Source organism: Polyodon spathula, chromosome 7 (genome assembly GCF_017654505.1).
Source record: "Polyodon spathula isolate WHYD16114869_AA chromosome 7, ASM1765450v1, whole genome shotgun sequence".
NCBI lineage: Eukaryota > Metazoa > Chordata > Actinopteri > Acipenseriformes > Polyodontidae > Polyodon > Polyodon spathula.
Window position 1 is genome coordinate 2,145,571 of NC_054540.1, and position 22,914 is coordinate 2,168,484.

The 22,914-nt window shown below is 40.1% G+C and overlaps 2 protein-coding genes across 2 annotated transcripts; one reads left to right on the plus strand and one right to left on the minus strand.

Annotated features, from left to right (window-relative positions):
- Nucleotides 1-3,880: 3,880 nt before the first annotated feature.
- On the plus strand, nt 3,881-9,409 carry LOC121318985 (DNA helicase B-like). Its single transcript, XM_041256222.1, has 6 exons — nt 3,881-4,156; nt 4,555-4,590; nt 4,629-4,758; nt 5,344-6,274; nt 6,664-6,748; nt 8,621-9,409. Exons 1-4 carry the CDS (start codon nt 3,881-3,883, stop codon nt 5,487-5,489), a joined length of 588 nt encoding a protein of 195 aa, XP_041112156.1. The 3' UTR covers nt 5,490-6,274; nt 6,664-6,748; nt 8,621-9,409.
- On the minus strand, nt 4,506-21,038 carry LOC121317986 (interleukin-1 receptor-associated kinase 3-like). The gene is made up of 11 exons (XM_041254116.1): nt 20,950-21,038; nt 19,329-19,439; nt 18,851-18,915; nt 17,955-18,072; nt 17,518-17,630; nt 16,832-17,030; nt 16,646-16,708; nt 15,851-16,018; nt 14,785-15,250; nt 12,507-14,253; nt 4,506-4,715 (listed from the first exon to the last, which is right to left on the minus strand). Exons 2-10 carry the CDS (start codon nt 19,365-19,367, stop codon nt 14,225-14,227), a joined length of 1,260 nt encoding a protein of 419 aa, XP_041110050.1. The 5' UTR covers nt 19,368-19,439; nt 20,950-21,038; the 3' UTR covers nt 4,506-4,715; nt 12,507-14,224.
- Nucleotides 21,039-22,914: the final 1,876 nt, after the last annotated feature.

The window sequence follows — 22,914 nt, forward strand, 5'->3', positions numbered from 1 at the left end:
CATTAGGTCTATTCAACCCCAAATAGCTTGTATTCATATTCAAACTAAAAGTGCCCAAATATTTTGCTTGTTGTTTCACCCAGTGTGGGGTTTTGTTCCACTGGAGTCAATGCAAAGTCCTCATAAACGTAATAGTACATCAAAATAAGGTTTCCTTTCTTTATTGATAGGACAAAATTTTAAGCGACTAAAAACGAGTGATATAAGCATGTACAGTGTCACATTTTGACTTGCTGAGTTGTGGCGCTCTGAAATGAGGTTTAGAAGGAGTGGGTAAAATGACTGGCTTGAATACTGCTGGTAGCTGAGCCTGCCACTGGTTTAAATTTGACGTCAGTGTGGATGGTTGCAAGATTAATTGCAAACATGACAAATAATATTGGCAGGTGTATTTGGAATCGCCTTTCTTAAAGAGCTTGGATTAATTTACTGTATCACATGCGACAGCCAATATGAACTCTACAGTGACATTTGAAACAGTTTACCAAATCGTGATAGGACACAATTACGTTTCTATTTGTTTTTCACTTGGTTGTTTTGGCGGTACCTAAAAGCACCTCCCATTATTCTCATCCCAGCCAAAGTTTCGAGTTCACAGATTTTAGCGTTATAGGGTGTGTCAGATCACCGAATAATTTATTTGTCATTCCTGTAGTTTGAAAATGGCAAGACAGGTTGGAGCTCAACGTAAAATTATAGAATTCATATTAAACAATGACCATGGTCTTCAAAACTCAGAAAACGAGACCGATTCGCAGGTGGAGGAAGATAATTGCGAAGAGGAATTTCTCGACCCTAATATGCTGATCAGTGTTTCTTCGGCCAGATACCAACATATTCCACCCTCTGCTGCCCGGCAGAGAGAAGGTATAAGTGTTTCCATTCTAATTTGATTCCAATTATTATTATTATTATTATTATTATTATTATTATTATTATTATTATGATGATGATGATGATGATGTAATTGAAATGTTACTGTACAAGTCCATTTCTTAAAAAAAAAAGTCAATGTAGAGTTGGGTCAAACTTTTGTTTTTCATAACAGATTATTTGTAGTGTATGAACAAGAAGGAGCCAATAATCCTGAAAAATTACGACCACTAAAACATACCGTAATATATCTCTTTATATAATTTAACACAGCATCGGTCTACCTAGCGATTGCATGCTACCATGTTATCTGAAGAAAACAGAAGCAGAAACGTTGTAGCTCCAATTATTAAAATACTAGTGAGTTTGAATACAATATTATCTTACTTATTATACTAGCCATCCTAACTGTAAATTAACCAATAAGAAAAACACAAAGACAGTTTACGGTAGGTAGGTACGAATCCGGACATCTATTCTAAACGCTAGTGTTACTCGAGTCAGATTATACTGTTCAGCAGTCTTTCCTGTGAGGCTGCCAAAGCGCCAAAATTATTAAACGCGGCAGAACCTTCCAACCACCAATCAGAAAGCAGCATTCCAAGGCACTTCCACGCTGTAGTTGACCACAGGGTTTTCACATAATTTCTAGTTTCACACACACACACACACACACACACACACACACACACACACACACACACACACACACACACACACACACACACACACACACACACACACACACACACACACACACACACACACACACACACAAAAAAAAAAACGCGCTAAACAGGCGGCAATGAAAACTGCCCAGGTAAAAAAAAAAAAAAAAAAAAAAGTAGTGGTATAGTGGTTAGCACTGCTGCCTCATAGTGCCTGGGTCTTTGGTTCAAATCCAGCCTAGGGGATATGTCTGTGTGGGCTTTGCATGTTGTTTGTCATTGGTCATTTAGCAGAGGGTGAACTATGCATCACCTTATTCTGGGTTTGCTTTGAATGTTCCTTCATCTTCATGATGTAGTTTTTGTTAGGAAATGTACTAACCAACTGTGGGACCTCCCAGAGACAGGTGTATTTAACCTGAAATCATGTGAAACACCTTCATTGCACACAGATGAACTCCATTCAACTAATTATGTGACTGCTAAAGACAATTGCTTGCACCAGAGCTTATTTAGGTGTGTCATAGCAAAGGGGGTGAATACTTATGCAATCAATTATTTTCTGTTTTATATTTGTAATTAATTTAGAACAATTTGTAGATTTTATTTTTCACTTTGACATTATGGACTTTTTTTGTGTTGATCAGTGGCAAAAACTCCTAATTAAATCAATTTTGATTCCATGTTGTAACACAATAAAATGTGGAAAAGTCCAAGGGGGGGGGGGGGTGAATACTTTTGAGAGCCACTCTGAAAACTGTCGGTGTGACACACACACACAATCACATACACACACATATATATTATATTATTATATATATATATATATATATATATATATATATAATATATATTATATATATATATATATATATATATGGAAACCAAATTTTTAAATGGTTTAAACATTGGCACTATTTTCAACCGCCACCCTTTAGGTCAACTGACCATTGTATTATTTTGTACACAACTGTATTCTATGATTCTCTCCATCAAGTTCCCATTACAGGTATTGCCCAGTACAATTGTTAACATCTAGCTTTATTATTGTTAGAGAACATGTGCTTTTCACAAGTCTAATACACAATAACTAGTTTGCAGCCACATTTGTGATTTTTTCACAAATCTATTTAATGTATTTTACATACCATTCTATCAGAGTTGCCATTCTCCTTACATTATGCCCCCCAAAAAAGCTTTAGTTCCTTCAAGATGAAGTTAGAGAATTACTTATCCACAATTATGAAAGTACTTACTAAATGATCAGCAGCAAAACAGTACAGGATGTGGGAGTATGTAAATGAGGTTAAAGCCATGGCTATTTCCCCTTTAACCCAGACACCATGTTGTATAGTTCTGTTTCAGGAACAGAATAAAAAGGAGAAGTTGAAGGTATATGGCTATTTTCCACTCACTGGCCCGTGGTGGCACCTGAAAGCATCAGTAAACGTTGGATATAGCAAGAGCTTTCTGCAATGGTCATCCTACAGCTTGAGTTCAGACACAGACCAATCCATAATCTCTTTATTCCTGACAAAATGTGATGTTGAAGATAATCACAGAGTAATGTTTTTACAGTGGGCTAAAGCAGTTCATTTAAAAAATTTGGAAGAACAATTGCAAAGGTTTGCCAGTAGAAAGCCTAATGACTCGGAAGAAATTGCAAGACAAATATGTGAAAGAATCAACAGGTCAGGTAGGTGCAAAACAGAATGCATTACTTGGAAATACGAAATAATTAATTGCACATGCATTACAATTTCACTTTTATACCCCTTTGTTTATTTTCTTTTATAAGATGCAGGAAAGTTTGTACAGATAGCCTGCGATTACCCGTTAGTAATGGAATATGTGTCCAGACTTCTTCCAAGGCGATTCATAAACTTGCTGAAAATGGCAGAGAGAGTTCCAGGTGATGACACACACATCAGAGGTCTGAAACCGGGTTTTTTGGACAAACTGGAGGAGATGCTTACTGACAAAACAAACATTTGGAAACTGGGATTTTCTGAAGTAAGTGCTCTAATCTGTGGGGCTTGCACAGTATCCACTTATTTTGAATGGACGCTGGGCCAAATAACAAAGTGTTTGTTTGCAAATAAAATACTAACTGGAAGCAAGGTTTGCATGTGATATTGTGTTTTATAAAGAAAATGTGTTTTGCTGTAACCTGCCTGTACATAGCAAAGCAAAGTGCGCAACAGATGGGATGGGATTATCCGAACAATATCTTAAAGCAGGAAAATAATAGGATTTTTCTTAAGTACCTTTACGACTGTGAAAAAGAAATAGCTGAATCCGTACAACGACTGGCTGGCAGGCCAAAATCATACTTTAATATGGAGAGTATTGTCACTCTCGTCAAAAATGAAATACTGTTGGACGAAGAACAACAGAAAGCTGTTGAAATGATTTGTCACAATCCTATCACATTAATAAGTGGGAAAGGTGGATGTGGTAAAACTACTGTAGTAAGCCAGACTTTGAAAGCTGAATACCAATCCGAAGGAAAGGAGCCTGGGAGAAAGCCTAAGGTTCTCCCCACTGCTCCAATAGGAAAAGCAGCAAACAATTTAAAGAAACAAACTGGCTTTGATTCTTATACATTGTATCAGGTATGTATCATGTTTAATTAGCTTCTAAACAATGTTCACACATCATATTGGAAGCAACCTAATGAGCATCCAATGCAAAGGCTGATGCCCCAAGATGAAATTAAAACAAGACTTTTTTCTGACTGGTTTCATGGTGCAGATGGCAATGTGGCACAGTTCTACACAATTGTTTCTAATGAACAGGTATGCACCTAGATGTCGGTGAAAATGATAGCTAGGCGCAAGAGCACACTGCTCAACAAAAACGCATTGCATACATCGGAGAAACAACATAAGGCAGTGGAAACTTGCATTCAAAGTGTTTATTACATTACAAAAAACACTGGAGCATGCGTACTGTAATGCGCTACTGTAACACTGTGGATGCCAGATAAAATCCCAATGTTTATTTCTGACAGGTGCTTTGGAGTTATTCTCTTTATCAAAAAGAGAAGGCTAAAAGAAAAAAGAATATGAGGGTTATCAAGAAGAGTTTACATGGAGGTTTTCTGAGGTGGAGGTCTTTGTGGTGGATGAGGGCAGCCTGGCTTCGCTCCAGATCTTGAACTATGTGTTTACACTGTTGATGAAGGAGGCACAGTTAAGAAAAGTAATCATTCTCGGTGAGTTTGATATGGCAGTTTCTAATTAAACGGTTATTTCCATCATGTTAGAGGTGTACTCTTTGACTGAAAAAAGTGGTATGCGCAGACATTGCCCATTTCTTTGATAAGCTCAGAGATGCCATCATAGATTAATGGCAGGAGAAAACATGTTCAGCAAAGTTCAATTGCAGTAATCCTGGATTTTGAGGAATGAAAAAAGCTGATTAATGCACAGTGGAGGTTGTGTAAAAGGGGTCCTGGCAGTGGGCACGTTTGTGCATGTGAGACCAATAGGTTCTGCCCACTATACCAGCTGAAATAATGTGGAATAATACTGCAATACTTATGTAGTAGCAGACTAACTAAAATAATTACAAAATGAACACAACTTTGTTCTCAATCTCTTATATTTGTGCCATTTGCTACACTTGCATTTTAATGTCGTTTTATTTTAAATTCTGGAATGAGTGGTTAAATGAGAAGGTAAATGTCAGAAGAGAAAAATATTCATGTCCTCAAGCTGTGGCCAAGGAACAGGAGGACTGCTGCTCTACAACATCACAGTTTAAAATACCCAAATGGAGCTGTATTATTTCTTCTTAGGTGATATCAGACAACTACCCAGCATCCAGCCTGGCAATGCTCTGTCTGACCTGTTTGAAAGTCTCAAGAAAAAAGGATGGGCTATAGAGTTAACCACTAATCATCGTTCTGAATCCCATCTGATTGTGCGTAACACTACAATGTAAGTTCCTGGAAAACCCTGAACGTCTGGTTAATATTTACGGCTGCTTGAATACTGTAGGTGCTTGGTCACAAAGATCCCTAGCATGCGCTTCATGGCAGATCACATGATTAACAGTGAGATAGAAACTTATCTTTTTAAATACTTTGACCTGACTTTGGCCAGCTTCTCATTGTCAGACAGTCAGTCTGTGCTGAAAGTCCTGTGGAACTTGCTGTTCATGGCATGCTGATTGTCTGATGGGTTGCAGGTTGTATGGAATAATCTATGAGCACTTGGTTACCAAGGAGATGTATTTAAATGTGGCCAGCATTAGTAAAGACAATCGAAAGGCAAATGTTTTGGTTGGCCTAGTGTAATTCTAGAGGTTACCAGGGGATGTTGCCTGACGATTTCGATATTAGATTTTGAACTGAATGACATTGCACATAAATTGCTATGCAGGTTTCATCCATGCCTGTAGTACAACTGCATGGCTGTAAAAACACATTTAACATGATTTGTAAATGAATGTCTATCTGTGCTCCAACTGGCTGAAAATGACCTTGAACATTGTATAATGTTATGAGCCTATGCTCATTTGCCTATGCTTTTGGCTAGAAAGTTTTTTGTGTCTCTATAGAATTCTATGTATTTATGTATTAATTTAGAATTTCGGAAACACACACAGGGGTTGTTGCTATGCCGGCCTGGAATTTGATGCTATCGTCACTGTACCGACACAGAAAGATTCGAAAGCCACAGTGCAGACTGATGACAAGAGCTTTATTTTCATACCTCTGCCCCCTGGTAAGTTAAACTGTGAGCACCTTTAACTAGTTTTTGGTACAGGAGAATGATTTGCAAGATGCACCTTTTAAACTGTTGTTCTATGATGGAGAATTCAGTAAGGCCAATCGATTGTTTTTTCTGAGTTTTTTTGCAGGAGTTTGTTTTTTGTCACCAGTCTTATTTCTGTAATCGATAGTATCCATGGAAACTAAACACTTTAAGCACTAACATTACAAGGATAGTTCCATCCTGGGGATAGCAAATTAATATTTTCAATATACTGACTAATTGATCAGACACAGTTATATGTCCATTCCTTTAGTTTTGAGTGGAGTTGTCTTTCCTAGATTTGCGTACTGGTCTGCTGTGGTGAAAGAGTTCAATATATTTGTTTTTGTGTCTCCCAGGTTTGGAAGATGCTATTAGATTCCTTTTAGAAGCAGCCCCAGGGTTGAAGGATGATGCAAAATCACAGTTCATTACATTTAAAAAGTAAGCCATTGTTTGTTATATCCTTTCAAAAGTACTACTTTCTCATTGTGCCCTTGTCCATTTAAACTGAAAATATTTAAAGGATAAAACACTCCAAGGTCTTGTTTGTGAACTGATAATTCTGAAAGAGCTGAAAGCATTTATCATCTTACTAGCAAAAACTGTACACCTAAAACACAATTTACATGAAGTAACACAAATATGAACATTCAACCATATTTTAATACTGTACAGAACTCCAAACAAACTTTCTGCTTTAGGAGCCAATGGCTCCTAGGCCCAAAAACATTGGTTGCCAAATCCAATTGCTGGGTGCCACTTTTTACACAACAGCACTCACATATGATTGGTCATCATCACAACTGCTGCATGAAACTGGGGTTCCCTTATTCTGCTGGTGTTAATACAGCACCTCTGAACTTCCAAGCATTTGTCTGATCAGATTGTTACCATCAATCTCGCACTTCAGTTTAAAATATATGATATTTAGGCTTGTCTTTCTTTACAGCACGACATCATAGCACATTCATAAATACTGACATGTTTTTAAATGGAGAGTGTGACAGGGCAGCTTCATGGCCCAAGCTGTTATCAGCAAGAAGGAGACCCAGAGACAGAAAGCTGCAGTGTAAGCACTGGTGCACACATTTACTGTATGAACAAAATAAACTGGCACAAGGGCCAAAATAAAAGGTTAAAACAAAAGAATAATACCCTTGCAGGCTGGGCATTACCCACCACTACCACCACTACCACTACTACCACCACCACCACCACCACCACCACCACCACCACCACCACTACCACCACCACCACCACTACCACCACCACTACCACCACTACCACCGTGTGATGGTGATGGTGGTGGTGACCGTCATGTTGGTGTGGTGACCACCACCACCACCACCACCACTACCACTACTACTACCACTACCACCACCACCACTACTACCACCACTACTACCACCACTACCACCACCACCACTACCACACCACTACCACTACCACCACCACCACCACCACTACCACCACCACCACCACCACCACCACCACCACCACTACCACCGCTACCACCACCACTACCACCGTTACCACCACCACCACCACCACTACCACCACCGCTACCACCACCACTACCACCACCGCTACCGCTACCACTACCCCCACCACTACCAGTACCACTACCACCACCACCACCACCACCACCACCACCACCACCACTACCACCACCACCACCACCACCACCACCACCACCACCACCACCACCACCCACCACCACCACTACCACCACCACCACTACCACCACCACTACCACCACCACTTCCATGCATTTGTCTGATCAAACAAGTAAAAAGGTCTAATTAAGCAAATTATCAGTTCATTTAAGGTTATAGTTCAGTAATTGAGAGCTCGGTTGGAATGAAAACCAGCAGCCACAGGGGGTCCCCAGGACCGAGTTTGAGAAGCCCTGTTTTAGTCACAGTCCGAGCCCTGCTGTATTTTGCTATATCCTATTTGCTGACCATGTTGGATAATAAATGAGTGAATCTAAACCCCATGCTATTATACTATGTTTATTCACATAGTATGTATGTTTATTCACATTTTTACTGAAGTGATGATTGTGATTTAATAAATGAACTTTGCTGGGAACACTATTCCAAAAAGAAAAGCAGGTAAGATATTTGGTATTCGTTGATTCATTCTGTCATACTAATGCTAAGCCACTTTGCACAGTGCTGTGTCAGCACTGTGCTACTGACCTTCTTTGATATCTGAGAGTGACAGTGGAGTGGAGTGAGAGTGCCTGGCAGGTACAGTGTCACACAAACATATCAATTCTAATTAAGGATATCATTGTTCATTCTGCAGGTCTGAGGCAGCACACCCCCAAACACAAAGCATTGCATTGCTAAAAGCAAGGTAAGACCCAATCCCCCAATCAATACAGTGTAATTCCTCTCCTTAAGTAGAATGCTGTCTGATTGGTCACGTTTTAACTCTACAGATCAAAACCTTCAACAAGTTTACACAAAACTGATTGCTTTGTTTTGTGTAATAGACCTGGAATGCACTTACAGAAGTTACTTGTAATATGAACTTGTGGACTTAATGTGTTTTATATTTAAATTTAAAAAAGATTCAATTGTATTTCAGAAAACCAAATTTGGTTTTCGAAATTGGCAACAAAGTATGTTGCACAAAAAATGTCGATGTTAAGGAAAAGACAAACGAAAAAGAGTTCAGGATGAAATCCGCTGAAGAAGAAACTGTCCGGCTTTATAACGGGGAAATATTCTTCATTACTAAGGTTTGGGTTCCGTTTAACACTTGAAACCAAGGCTGCTTCTTTCCCTTAATTCAGTTTCTTTATCTTCTGTGCATTAATGTAGCAAAGACATATATCAGTTTGCCTTTCTGTCATAAGAACCTCGAATGTCCCAGAGCATTGCCCCACCTCTTCTGAGTCTTTTAAATTGGCAGAGGTTGCTTACATATCTAAGTGTTTCTAATGAGTTTAATCTTATTTATTTGGAGGGTGAAGTAAGACTTCCAGATCTCTTTGTTTTCCCAGACACTGTACACTATGCCGGACCCTGTCACTGGTTGATTCAGAAGGACCGAATAGTCTTTTAGTTTTTTGTTAATAATTATGAACAAGTTGATGCACCAACCTGGATTAAAAAAAAAAAAAAAAAAAAAAATCTGCTAAACTAGGATTAGTTAATCTGGGAATATATTTTAATATTGGATTAAGAAATGTTTAACCATCCATTAACAGGATTACATATAAAACCTGGTTTAAAGTTGTGTGCATTGTAATTAAAATATCATCCTTGATTTAGTCTGGGTTAGTGGTTAATCCACATTGGTGCAATCAGCCCCCAGGGCTGGTTTCACAGACCAGATTAGCCATAATCTTGGCGTATCTAATGTTATGTTAGGTAAGGTAGTTGCTGATATCTTGTGCTAAACAATGCTCTTTTCAGGTTTCATCATAACTGGAAAATCAGTTTTCTCTATGTGAAATTTGAATACAGTCAGACAACCTTCATTCCCCCCAGATTATGATACACTCAATAACGTGCTAAAGAAGTTTCATGACAATTGGGTTAGTGATTCTAGAGCTATGAAAGTCTGTAAAGGGTTAAACATTGTGTTCAGACATAACTACATACACCCAACAGGGATATGCACTCCACTGGGGCATGGTAAGATTCCCATTGCACGTTAAATCCTGACCTTAATAAAAGTAAATACTACAGTATTTTTGCTTTTGCTTAACAGTTTGAGTTCCCTGCTATTTTATTAAAAACATTATCCCTACAAGGTATTGGCATGGCTTGCTTCTCTTTCTTCCAGGCACATCCAGGCACTCTCTCTCACTCTCTCTCGCAAAATTGCTTCGCTTGTCTTTCCAGCAGCATCAAGCACAAAGTGACCTAGCTGCACTGTGTGCTGTTTAATTAAGGTATGTCCCAAGTAAGTGGTGCTCAAAGTTTTTGGGCCACAGACACATTTGTGTTTTTCTCATGAGCTGTACTAGTGTTCCTCTACTACTAAATTAGCAGTATTGCAGATTATGTGAGTTGCCGTCCCCCCTTTTATACAAAAAGTGAAATGGTAGTTCATTAATGCTGCTTATTTAAGTGAAAAGGTGAAAGGCTTTGGAAGACCCGCGATGGTTTGTTTCTAATTTGTTTCACTAATCTTTTCACAGGATGTAGAAATAAATAGATGTCGTTTATTGACACTCGATGACAAAGAGGGCCGTGTAGTGTGTGGCTCCTACAGAGAGTTAAGGGACGGTAAACTGAAACATGCCTGGGCCAAGACTATTAACACATACCAGGTGAGAAATGCTGTTTGATGTTAATTAAGTTTCCCTGAACCAAAGGATAGGGAATGTGAGAAGAGACTAGATCAATTCTCAAGCACAGATGGCAGCAGAAGCTGGCATTTTTGATATTATTTATTTTAAGTTTCAAACTAAGCCACAGTTAAGGCCATTGCATTAGAGATAAATTAATTGGTCACATGTCAGATATTTAAAAGTATTCTACTTCTTTTGCTTGTTCCGTGTCTTCAAGGGCTAAATAAGCTTGTATATTAACAATAAAACTGTTTTATAATAGGGTTATAGGACTGTGAGAGTATATTTTGATTGTTTATTTACCATCATGTAATCAAAGAAACTACTCAATGACAATGCAAAGGTCTACCAGAAGCCACAATAGTAGTACAGCATTTCATGTTAGATTTAAAAAATGTCACATTTTTTTTTTATATTCCTTCATTCTTCATCCTCTAACAACTTATGGAAGATGAACTGTAAATGAGGGAATGGATCTGGTGTGCTATCCATTCTTAATGAATACCCATAAGGAATTAATATTTATACCTTTCATAAAACCAAGGTTATAAGCATAACCCATTGTGTATAATACTTTTAGTATTCCGTTTTGTTTTCAAGGGTTCTGAATGTGACACAGTCGTATATGTTATTACATCTGTGGGCTATCAAAACTGGCAGCATATATAAACCGCAGTGACGCGGGAACGGAAGCGGGTTTACATGGTCGCCCAGAAGAGTTTTCTGACAAAGGTGATATGACAAACGGAAACGAAAAGAAACACCCGCCTGAAAGAACGGCTTAAGCAGTTCTTGGACGAGGAAAACCCAGAGTGGAACGAGACGTCGTCTCCCCGGGCTACAGAGTTCCCAACCACTCAAGCCACCCCCAAATCTACCCAGCCTGGAACACCTACATAGTGTCCGTCCGCTGCCAGTGGCTCCACAACTCGCCTACAGCCAAGAAATATGTGGGGTGGAAAACAAGGAACAGACCTAGGCCTTGGGTTGAGCTCAAAGTCACAGGATCAGTTCATGGAGTCTGAGAAGGGTCACACAGAAACAAACCCTCTCACTTCTGATTCCCAAACCAGTTTCTTAAACACAAGCAACAATTCTGTTGATGGCAGAAATTCAGATTACTTCAACTGTACGGGAGCTAATTCTAGATTTTCTTATGACAGTAAAACGCAAAGCAAGTCCAATGACCAGCACAAGACTCCTTCACTGCATTCCAAAGTAAGAAATCTAATAACAAAATATCAGTAAACGTACACAGTCATCGTTCATTAAGACATGCCTCAAACAGTTTTTAGATCTCTTAGCAAAATGCAGAGGGGGCAGAAATTACAGTTACACCTATACAGCAATTTGGAAATAAACAAAACTTACTTTGCCAGTAATAGGCAATTCAAATGTTAAAAAACTATTAAATATGTAGATGCTATAAGCTGAGGCATGCTTTTACATTATGGTTCAATAGATATATTGCATTTTTTTTTTTAAAAGCAAGAAACTTCTCAGTGCAAAGAATGAACTGTTCCTTCCTGAAACAAAGCTGTGTCCTGATAGTTTCATACATGTGCTGTGAGATCACAGGGACCCTTTTCATCTCATAGTCAGGCAAGAAGAGACAGACCCCATCCCGAAAGGTCCTCCCGAGTAGAGTAACCTGTGGAATCGCTGACATTAGAAAATTTGGTATTTTGTCCCGAAAAGTAGGCATGCATCGTTTCTTTATTTTTTATCTAATGATCAGAAAGATCAGATGTTGATTAATTAAAACCTTTAGGTCCTAGAATGCCAGTATGGGGCTCATTTAATTTTTTCAATGATACCAGTGCTGTGATTCTCTAATAATCAGTAAACGTTGTAGTTGTACAAAGTTGTAACGCATATTCTTACCTAGAAGTCTGAGACGTGCCTGCCTGGGAACTCGGATCAAAGTGCTATGCATGTATATGCCAGGAAAGGGTTGTGTCACCACTGGGTTTCAACTTCATTTGAGTTTTTTTCTGAAGTTGATTCTGTAAAACATTAAAAAAATAATAAAAATCTTCCCAAAATGATATGATGATGTAATGATGAGTGTTAAAAACGGTCACTCTCGGCATCAGCTCTGTGATGTCAGCACTTCCCTGGCCTACTGATTCACTGACGGGAGATTGCTTGAATCACAAGAGTAGTTCATTTATAATTCGCAAATGGGATGTGGTTGTCAGGTGTGCAGGTTTCTAAGCCCAGTAATCATTGGGTAAAATACATTAGTGTGTCGGTCGAGTTTGAGGTCGCCAGCCGCAAGACCCTCCAGTCTTTGCATTCATAAAATTGTCCTCAGTGTGCTAAAAATCTTGTCCTTGTATCGTCTTTCCAAAGGTTACTTACTGCAGAGTACTCCCTGTTCTATCCCAAGCCACAAACCCATTCCTAACCCTGTGTCCTGCGGTTATACTAATCATTGATCTGCACAGTTAAATGAAAATTGGATAATGATTGATCTGCACAATTGAAAGGAAATTAGATTTTTCTTTGTAAATCTTTGATTTTTCCTCTGCTTCCCCCCAAAAATCTGAAAAAATCAAAAATCTGTTCAAAAAGACAGAACACACATACATTATTTAACCCCTTTTTATTACTGCCACATTTGTACAGAATAAAGCCATCTTCCACACAGTGGATCACTCTGGATGTTTTATAGAAACGTAAACAGCACTGTTGAACAGTCATTTTCAAAGTTCTACTTGGGTTTCGTGATACACACCTGTCAAGTATTTTATTTAAAGCATTTCATTGTTAAAGCTATATTTCAAAGCAAGTTTAAATAATATAGTTAATCCCCAAAATACATCTTAAATTTGGTTATGTTTACATTAGCTTCCAAGGACAATATAACCTGGTAGGAATTACAAAGTGGAAAATCCTGTTGCTTCAGCTGATGTCGGCTGACTTCATAAGTATTGCACAATATCCAGATAAGCACACTTCACATAAGGAGGAGCAAACGATTTCATCACTTATCTCAGAATTAAATACCATTAATAAAAAACTGGTAAAACCAACTTGGCCCGAAAACATCAAATTGTTAAATCTAATTCCAAACCTTGCTTATATTCCAATGCTAAGCTTTTCACTGAGGAAATATATTGTAATTTGACTTCAAGTTCATTGAATGCCACAGATAACTGGTTTACCGACTGTATGACAGAATGTCGTCTGTAAACTGCCAGCAACCTTTGCATAACTTGTGTGCAGTACCACAGAGAATATGAATGCAATTCACTACTGTAACAGAACTGCATCAAATTATTAGAAATCTCTTGAATTTTCATGGTGTTTTAAGCTTCTTTGTCTACATACCATTATAGACACACTGCCACACAACATATTGGAATTCATTTTTAAAACCATTTTGTCAATGCATATTAATGGCTTATTTCACAGTGCATTTTGTTATTGCATGTTATAAAACAAATATAGAATATGTATCAATATCTTTAAATGTATTTTATAATTTTGACATACTGTACATTATTCCAATATTTCCAATAAAAAGCTGACAGAGAAGGTTGTTTCTTTGTGTCCCGGCGTTCCTGAGATTTGCACACTAGCTTTGTTCATAACACTCATCTTCTGTCAGCTAACTGGATGATGTCTGTGGAAACAATTTTTGAAAAACTCACAAAAATGATATTAAGTTATATTCGTCCTACATGCGAGTATCTCATAGAATCTGAATACAGACCGTTCAAAGCAACTGCTTTCCCTGTGTATAATGATCTCTGATACATGGCTAGTATGTGTTACTGGAGGGGATGCAATAATGATTGTGATTCTGTTTTTCTTAATTGCTGTTAAAAGGAGCATGCAGCACTACTAATAACAAGTACTGACAAAATGCTTCTTGATAGTATTACCACTTAGGTAATGACAATATACATGTACAAAATAAACATTTTTCTCAACTCAAAAATGGGAAAAACACCTGTTGGAAAAGAACACAGCAAGTCTTTAATTGAACACGGTTTAAGTTATTTCTCATTTTGTAACTGAAAATGTTGTTTACTTACCCTTTACACACACACACACGATAGGATATTAAATTGTGAGTGGCTTTTTTAAAATGTATTTATTATTATGATGAAGTAAATATTGGGCTGATGTAAGTTAGAGGAGAAGCACTTGCCTCTGGGGGTATCAGCTGTTGGTAAGAGGAACCCACTCGCTCTGCATTCCTCACACTGTCCTCCAGCTTCTTCAGAGGCACAGCTGCACTCCACCGCTCTGCTGCAACAAGGGCCTGGCAGCCGCCGAGACGCAGGCCAGTCCTCGGCTCTGCTTTCCGGGAGCAGGAACCTCCACACGCTGCTGGGTGACTCGCTGGCAATTGCCTCACTTCCCCTGAACGTGACCTCCGACTGGCTGCACTCACATGGGCTCTTCTGGGCTCTCCCCTGCTCCCTCTGATGGGAACCGTCTGTGTTCAGCTCTGGGGTTTGGAAAGGAAAATCCTGGATTTCATCATTCTCCACTGGCAGGCTCATGCGGACTTGTCCGTAAGTCAGAGGAGGAGCCTCCATGTCTTTCAGTGTATGAGGCTGATCTTCTGCTGAGTAACAGGCTGGGTTCAGTTCACTAAGCACTTCCAACACCTGCACATAGCACAAAAACATCAGTGTTCACAGCACGCTACAGTATTAAGGCAATCAAGAGTTTTGTATCCTTTACTGTTTCTGCTTGCATCATTACCTGCCATGCTTAGCTAACTAGTCCAGCAAAATGACTTGTGAAAGGACTCCTCCAGGGGGATTATTCTGGAGCGAGGTGGGTAAGAAGATTAGTGCTGAATCCCCTTGGTGCACCATTGTGCAGTGAAGCCTGTGCTACACTGACTTGCTTACTGTCTCACTTCCCCACATTCAGCCGTTAGTTTGCATGAAAGTAGTTTGCACAGCAGAAACACCAACAGAGAATGACCAGTGCAAACATGAAAGGATATTTATGAGAATGTCTGGTCAGACCGCTGATAAAGTGCTTTTCTGCAAGTCAGTTAAAAAATAAATCAGTGCCTCCCAGGGTTAGTGGTTCATAGGTTACAACTGTTTGCCATGTGTTTTTAATATGCTCTACCATTCCTCTCTGATTTACAGTGCTTACCGTGGGCCTTCACTGTGCTTTATTACAGTGTGCTATGCTTTTATTTTGGAAAAAGTCTATGAGGGATGATGCTTCATGTACTGGTCATTGCTTACAGTGGTCATCAGAGGCCTGACCCTGGCGCGGGATGCTGTGCAGTTGATCGCTAAGTGGAAGAGCTTCAGCGACACAGCGTGGGGCCAGGAACCAGCCCTCTCATCCAGAAACTGCAGACAGGAGTCAACACTACCACTTCTCTCCACCACCTCTGTGACCACATCCCTCTGGAATAGAAACACAGATTACAGAACACAGTGAAGCCTCACCGCTAACAGAAGCACAGATTACAGAGTACAGTGAAACCTCACCACTAAGGCCAGTCAAGGGACAACAAAATGCGGCCTTCATAAAAATGCTTTTCTTATTAAGAAAAATGTACTTGCTTCCTATATTTAAAAAATGAATAATTTTCTTTAAAATATATTAAAACTAGAAATGTCCTGCCTAGATCCAAAATCTTTGAAGCCAGGTACATCATTATTTCTGAAAAGCATTTTTGGTAGTGTGTTTTGTATTTTTGTCTGTAATGAGTTTAAGTTGTGAAGATATGAAGATCCACAGATTCATTAGGAATTCAAGCAAAGCACCGTACGAATAAAAGCTAACCTCCTGGAATTTATTTTCATTGCAGTCATTACTGTAAGGTGTGCCCAAGAAACACACGGGCTCCAAGACTCCTCCCCTGCGGTATGGTAAAGCATATAAATATGGTAAAACCAGAGTAAACTGTGGTAAATGAATAGTACATCCACGGCAAAAGCATGGTAAAACTGCAAAAATTGATAAACTTTTGTAAAGGGAAACCCTTATTTACGAATATTGATGCAGGGCCAGTATATTCCCAGTCTCACCAGCACAGTGTGTCCCGGGCCGTCATGTACAGCTCTTCTCCCTGACAACACCTCCATGATCACCTAGGAAATACAAAGGGCTATGTCTGAGCAGTCGTTACCAAAGACCTGAATACCAGGGGTTTGTTTGAGCACAGTCTAGCCTCAAGAACTGCATGAAGTGCACCGAGTAGTGCTGGTGCTCACCACCCCGAAGCTGGAGACGTCCAGTTTGACTGACAGCTTGCCATCCCGGATGTACTCCTCTGGCTGGTACCCCCAGGCTCTGCGGGTGCCGGGGTCCAGGCTGATGGTGCAGCTCTGATTAACAGAGTGAGGCCTCAGGCTGGCCATGCCAAAGTCACACAGCTTGGGTTCAAATCGTTCGTCCAGCAATATATTCGCACTGAGGAGGTCGGCAAACAAGAGATTTGCATGAAGAGAAAACACAAAAATGTCCCGGTCATCTATTTCTGGAACGAAGGGCCAGGCAGTGTTAGTATGGAGCAATGCAATGCAATGCTATGCTACACCCTTGCATTATTGCAAGACACCTGATAATCTGCTCCAGGTGGGAAAGGACCCTGTTACCACCAGTGATTTGTGTTGATCATACCACACTAAACATGCTTTACTAGTCTTTGTCTAATGTTTGATACATTACAGTAATTGTCTTTTAAAGAACAAATACAACCACATCTGTTTGTTTCAAACCCTTATCACAAAATGAAGAGGCTGGGTTTCTACAGCTGTCACAAGCATGCGTTTCATAATGATGGCAGCATGGTTCAGTTCAGATTACCAAGGGTCTACTGTGCTTACATGTAATGTAGTTAAACTCTGGCAATACTATAGTTATATCTTCAAAAGCAGAGTGTAAGAAAATGAGCTACCTGGTGATGTTGCCACATACGACAGCACAGGGCTGGGCTGTGTGCAGATACTGGATGGCTTGTGCTGTTCCTTTGACAATGTTGAGGCGTGTCTCCCAAGGAAGGAATGTGGGCTTGTCCAGAAAAACAAAGAAAAAAATACATACAATCTTCAAACTAAATAACCAGCCTTAACAGTGAACTAGATAACACTCCCACTGCATTGTTTGAGAAAAGATCTAGGCAAGGTAATAGGCACTGTTTCTGGTTCCACCAAAAGTCCCAGAAGAATAATGTGGTAGAAACAACTGCCCTGAGCCTGGTGAGGGGGAAGAGGACGGTTGCACATGACTGTGATATCTGAAAGGCTTCAAATAAAAGATAAATGCTAACCAAAACACTGCTGTGTTGATCGGAACAGAGCGTAGCATAGTCCTGGCTAGTCTGTGGTGACTTACCGAGGGACCGTGGAGCCTGCTGTGCAGAGAGCCGTTGTGCATGTAGGGATAGACCAGGCAGTAGCTCCCATTGTCTGAGCAGTAACCACTCAGTTCTACAATGTGTGGATGGTGGTACCTAGAAGCATTGGAGACCATTATAAATATATAATTTAGAGCAAGCAATTACACATGCAGGCCAAAAAACTAAATAAGATGTACTACAAGATACATTAATCTATGTGCATTCATGCTGGCATGCACTCATTAATAATTGAAGGATGCCATTACTAAACTCTGAGTTTAAAACTTAGTGCTCTTAAAAGGGGAGGAGCCCTGTGGTTTGCATCAAACACACTAAAATAAAGGTCCTCTTGTAATTGCTTGCAGTGCTCCGATTGGCTAATGAGGGGTCATGGTTTCTGAATACATGCATATATTTGACAACAAACTCTGAGCTGCACTGTGTGGCATTGAACTGATGAAGTACTTTCATGTCTGAAATGTCCTGAATACATTGTATCTACATTCCTCAATTCATTTCAATCAAAGGTTTTTTACATACATGAATACTAGGGGTGTAACGATAAACTAATCACACGACACGCATCACGGTATGTAGGTCGCCAACAACTTTTATCACAATACATGCAACTGTCTTGATGGGCTATTTGTATGATGCATAATAAGACCAAACACTTATTCTTCATTCAAGAACCATGTGGTGATCTCCAATGAGCCACGTGGTGCTTTTGGTCTTGTATCAGGATACAAGCCATACATACCTCTATTATGATCTGATACATCATGTAGAAAAAGCATCACTATTCATCGATACATGATGAATCCTTACATGCCTAATGCATACCTAAATACACACATGTACACATACATGACAGCTTCATACATGTACTTACAAAATCAGAACGTTTACTTCCGACATGAAGAGTTTCCAGAGTTTTTTCCATTCAGTCTGTTTTCCCTGTAATTTGTTTTAGTAAGAGAGATGAGGCTGGAAGCTGTTTTCTATGAATATTAAACAAGAGTAATGTAAAGGAGCTTGAGCTCCATGTCCTAAAGCATCAGCTAGAGATTTTCTTTTCATATGTTTGGGCTTTGGGAGAGACTACTGCTGTTTTATACTATTTTCTTAGCCTAAAACACTCCTTGAGCACCATGGCAAAACAGTGATAGGGGCTGGTAGGCTGGAGCAGCTCAGGTTCACCTGTGATACCAGTCAAAGCCTTTATGTGGGGCAGTAGCAGTCAATCAACATGGGCTGATGCAATATAACCCCAATACTGTAACAGCATGTCCGGCTCCCCGACTGCATTCACATTGCTCAATGCATTCACACTGAGCTGGGCATCACAGAACTGCATTATCCAAGTGTACCTGCTTGAATAACTTCACAGCATATGTCTGGTTCCTCATCACTGCTCTATACACCTCTGAGAAGGTCCCCTCTCCAATCTTCAGGTCTTGGTGAAAGTTCCTGGAGCTTCACTGAATACAGTTGTAGTCAAAAGTTTGCATACCCCAATGGAAATGTATAATTTCTAGAAATTTCTCAAAAACCAATACTTATAGGAAAAAGCTTACATAGCAAAAAAGTTTTGCTTTTGTGGATGAGGAAAAGAACGTTACAAGAAATAGCTGTCAACAAAACACCAGATAGTTGATCAGAACTAACTTGCACTTATTATTTGGAGACTGAGCTCCACCCCTCTCCTGCTTCTGTCACAGGAAGGCAAGGCAAACGGGCCCGCTTCATCCTGCTGAGGAGACTTCAGCCATCGGTCAGGGCATTGTGCACAATATTCATTTTCAAATTTTCAAATCAAACTTGTAACTGTCATCGTATACCTAAAGCAAAAGCTTACGTAGACCTTAACCCGCCAATTTCAAGGTAGGAACTTTGAATGACAGGCGCTATAGCTGACAAATGAGAGCATTCTAGCACTGCTTCAGTCAACGACATCTGTCAGAACAGGGTGAAACTACAGTACTAACAGGCCACTGAGATGACTGACAGCGACCCCCAGCCATTCAGAGCAGAAAGGAGATGGGGCAGACAGCAAGTATAAAAAAAAAACTAGAGAGGATTTATTTTTATTTTTGGTAAGAAAATAAAATTGCAAGCAATTTTACTGACGTTTATCATATATAAATTTTAACATATTTTTGGGGAATTCGACATTCAACAAGTTTTACCGATTAATATTGAAAAGTAATAAGTTAAAAATACATAAAAGAAACAGGCATGTGTGTTGTAATCCAAGGCTATTATTGTAGCATGACCAGGTCCTGCTGTAGGGGAGTACCCTGGGTCTGGAAAGCATGGGGATGATTGCTGACAATGCTGTGTAGATTAAATGGCCAAGTCAAGTACATCATTAGTAGTAGTAGCGCCTGTTACATTAGATATCTGAGAGGTGTTTTAGCCCCTAGTGTGCATTGTTCGGCTTAGACCTTTTTGCATCATTTTTTTCACAGCACAGTTTTTTTATACCATTCTTTATAACATCATCCCTTTTTTTAAGAAACCTTGAAACAAAACTCCCTTAAGTGTAACAGTACATGGCTGAGGGAAACATACAGAGGGTACAAAGCTTTCAGTATTTTCAGCTTCCTTGTTTACTGTGAATTGGTAACTGATCGGTTCTTTTTTTAAGGTTTATTTTGTATTGCCTATGTATCATAAGTAAAATTTTTTTTAAAGTTTGTATTCATTGCCACTCAAATTGTCTCCATTTTTAAATGTTTACACCCAGCTGTGCATGAGTACCTGACCCTTTTTTGGTGAGAATATCACCCCTATATATATATATATATATATATATATAGATATATATATATATATATATATATATATCGGACAGGACAGCCCCTCTCACTTGGAAAGATAATAAACTATGGGTAGCTAAAACTAATCAGGAAAGTAAAACAATAACAAAAGCACACAGACTTGAACAACATTACAGTGCCTATACTTCTGGTGTCCTGCACGCTGTACCTTGCTGTTTGAAGAGCTGTATGGCCCTCTGATGGTCCATGTCTTGCAGTATTTGCATGAGGTCTCCCACGGTCCCGTTCCTCTGTGCCCAGCTCCACAGCAGCTCACGGGTCCGGCTCTTCCCCTGCTCGCTCATCCTTTCCATGCGACGCACCTCCAGCCAGTCCGGCAACATCCGCTCAGCCGCCAGTTAAAGAGCGGGCACCTTCAGTACACCACCTATTCGTTTCCTCCTCAACCCCCTGAGCTTTTTACGATGCTTGCAATCCTTCTTAATGTTTTTATTGCGATGTCTATTTCTGTTTGACTCTGGGTTCTGATGCTGCTCTTCAGACCTACTTGCCTGGCAGCACCAGCCAGTAAACCGCTGTCTATGGATGGCAAAACTAAATCTAACTTGTTTCCAGTGTCAGATCACGATTGCATTATTTAAAATATTAACACATTATTAGTAGTAGTAGTAGTCGTAGTCGTTTATAAAACAAACAAACAAACAGATACACCCCTGCACTCCAATAGTACAGGGGCACAAACAAAAAACTAAAAACGTTTTGTTTTTTAATTATTCATTTTTAATGAAATTGAAGTCTTCCACTTACCGAGACCCCTCCAGCCAAGATCTCCATCACTGCTGTCTAGTATTTTACAAAAGCACTCTATCACCAATGGCGGAACGTCGAAGAGGGACGTGGATGCAGTTAAAATACAATTCGCCATTCGTGACACCGTGTTGTACATTAAAAGCACTCCTCAGTTATATCCAGTCCGGCTGGAAAGGCTTCTTTTCAAACAGCCGTCTGCACACTTCGTTATTGCCGTGGACTGGGACTGCCCCAGCTCCGCCTCTTTGTACAACACGTGATGAGCGTTGCATAAACCCAGAAAGACTGCGCCTACTTTTTTACAAAAATAAAATAAAAATACATAACCTAAGTCTTTTAAAACTATCAATAATTTGTGTATGTGTGTCTATATATATATCCAAACAGACGTTCAGAAGTTAAGTCAACAAGCTTTTATAAAAACAAACATGCAAGAAAAAACAGTAGGCTCTGCGCAGTCATATACACATTTTTAAATAACTCCTTAAAATAAAGCTTTGTGTATGGGTGTCACAGCATGCATCCTGTCATTTTCCAGTTTAAAAAAAATGTTGCCTGTCTGTGATGGTGTGGGAGTGGGGCTGTGCCTCTCTGTGATGGTGTGGGAGTGGGGCTGTGCCTCTGTGGTGGCCTGGGAGTGGGGCTGTGCCTCTGTGGTGGCCTGGGAGTGGGGCTGTGCCTCTGTGGTGGCCTGGGAGTGGGATGCGCGTCACTCGTACAGACTGGCTGGTTGCCCCCCCCCCCCACACACACACACACACAAACACTGCCCCCAATTTCCAGGATCTCAAATAAATTGCCCTGTGCTGGCCAGACAAAAGCAGAGACATACATCAGCCACGAGAGCCACTGAGAGCACTGCCAAGGTTATGAACGGTCCATATACATGGTACAGAGGCACTGCCCAGGTTATGAGAGGTCCATACACATGGTAGAGACACTGCCCAGGTTATGAGAGGTCCATACACATGGTAGAGACACTGCTCAGGCTATGAACGGTCTATACACATGGTACAGAGACATTGCCCAGGTTACGAACGGTCCATACACATGCTAGAGGCACTGCTCAGGTTATGAACGGTCCATACACATGCTAGAGGCACTGCTCAGGTTATGAACGGTCCATACACATGCTAGAGGCACTGCTCAGGTTATGAACGGTCCATACACATGCTAGAGGCACTGCTCAGGTTATGAACGGTCCATACACATGCTAGAGGCACTGCTCAGGTTATGAACGGTCCATACACATGCTAGAGGCACTGCTCAGGTTACGAACGGTCCATACACATGCTAGAGGCACTGCTCAGGTTATGAACGGTCCATACACATGCTAGAGGCACTGCTCAGGTTACGAACGGTC

What these genes read in the sequence shown, in the direction of transcription:
- LOC121318985 (XM_041256222.1), top strand. Translation starts at nt 3,881, where the DNA reads ATGGAGAGTATTGTCACTCTCGTCAAAAATGAAATACTGTTGGACGAA. An exon ending in CTCTTTATCAAAAAGAGAAG is followed by an intron (nt 4,591 to 4,628) that starts GCTAAAAGAAAA and finishes TATCAAGAAGAG; the next exon opens with TTTACATGGAGGTTTTCTGA. An exon ending in AAGAAAAGTAATCATTCTCG is followed by an intron (nt 4,759 to 5,343) that starts GTGAGTTTGATA and finishes ATTTCTTCTTAG; the next exon opens with GTGATATCAGACAACTACCC.
- LOC121317986 (XM_041254116.1), bottom strand. Translation starts at nt 19,367, where the DNA reads ATGAGGAACCAGACATATGCTGTGAAGTTATTCAAGCAG. An exon ending in GCCCGGGACACACTGTGCTG is followed by an intron (nt 16,019 to 16,645) that starts GTGAGACTGGGA and finishes TTTCTATTCCAG; the next exon opens with AGGGATGTGGTCACAGAGGT. An exon ending in AACAGCTGATACCCCCAGAG is followed by an intron (nt 14,254 to 14,784) that starts GCAAGTGCTTCT and finishes TTGTTTCCACAG; the next exon opens with ACATCATCCAGTTAGCTGAC.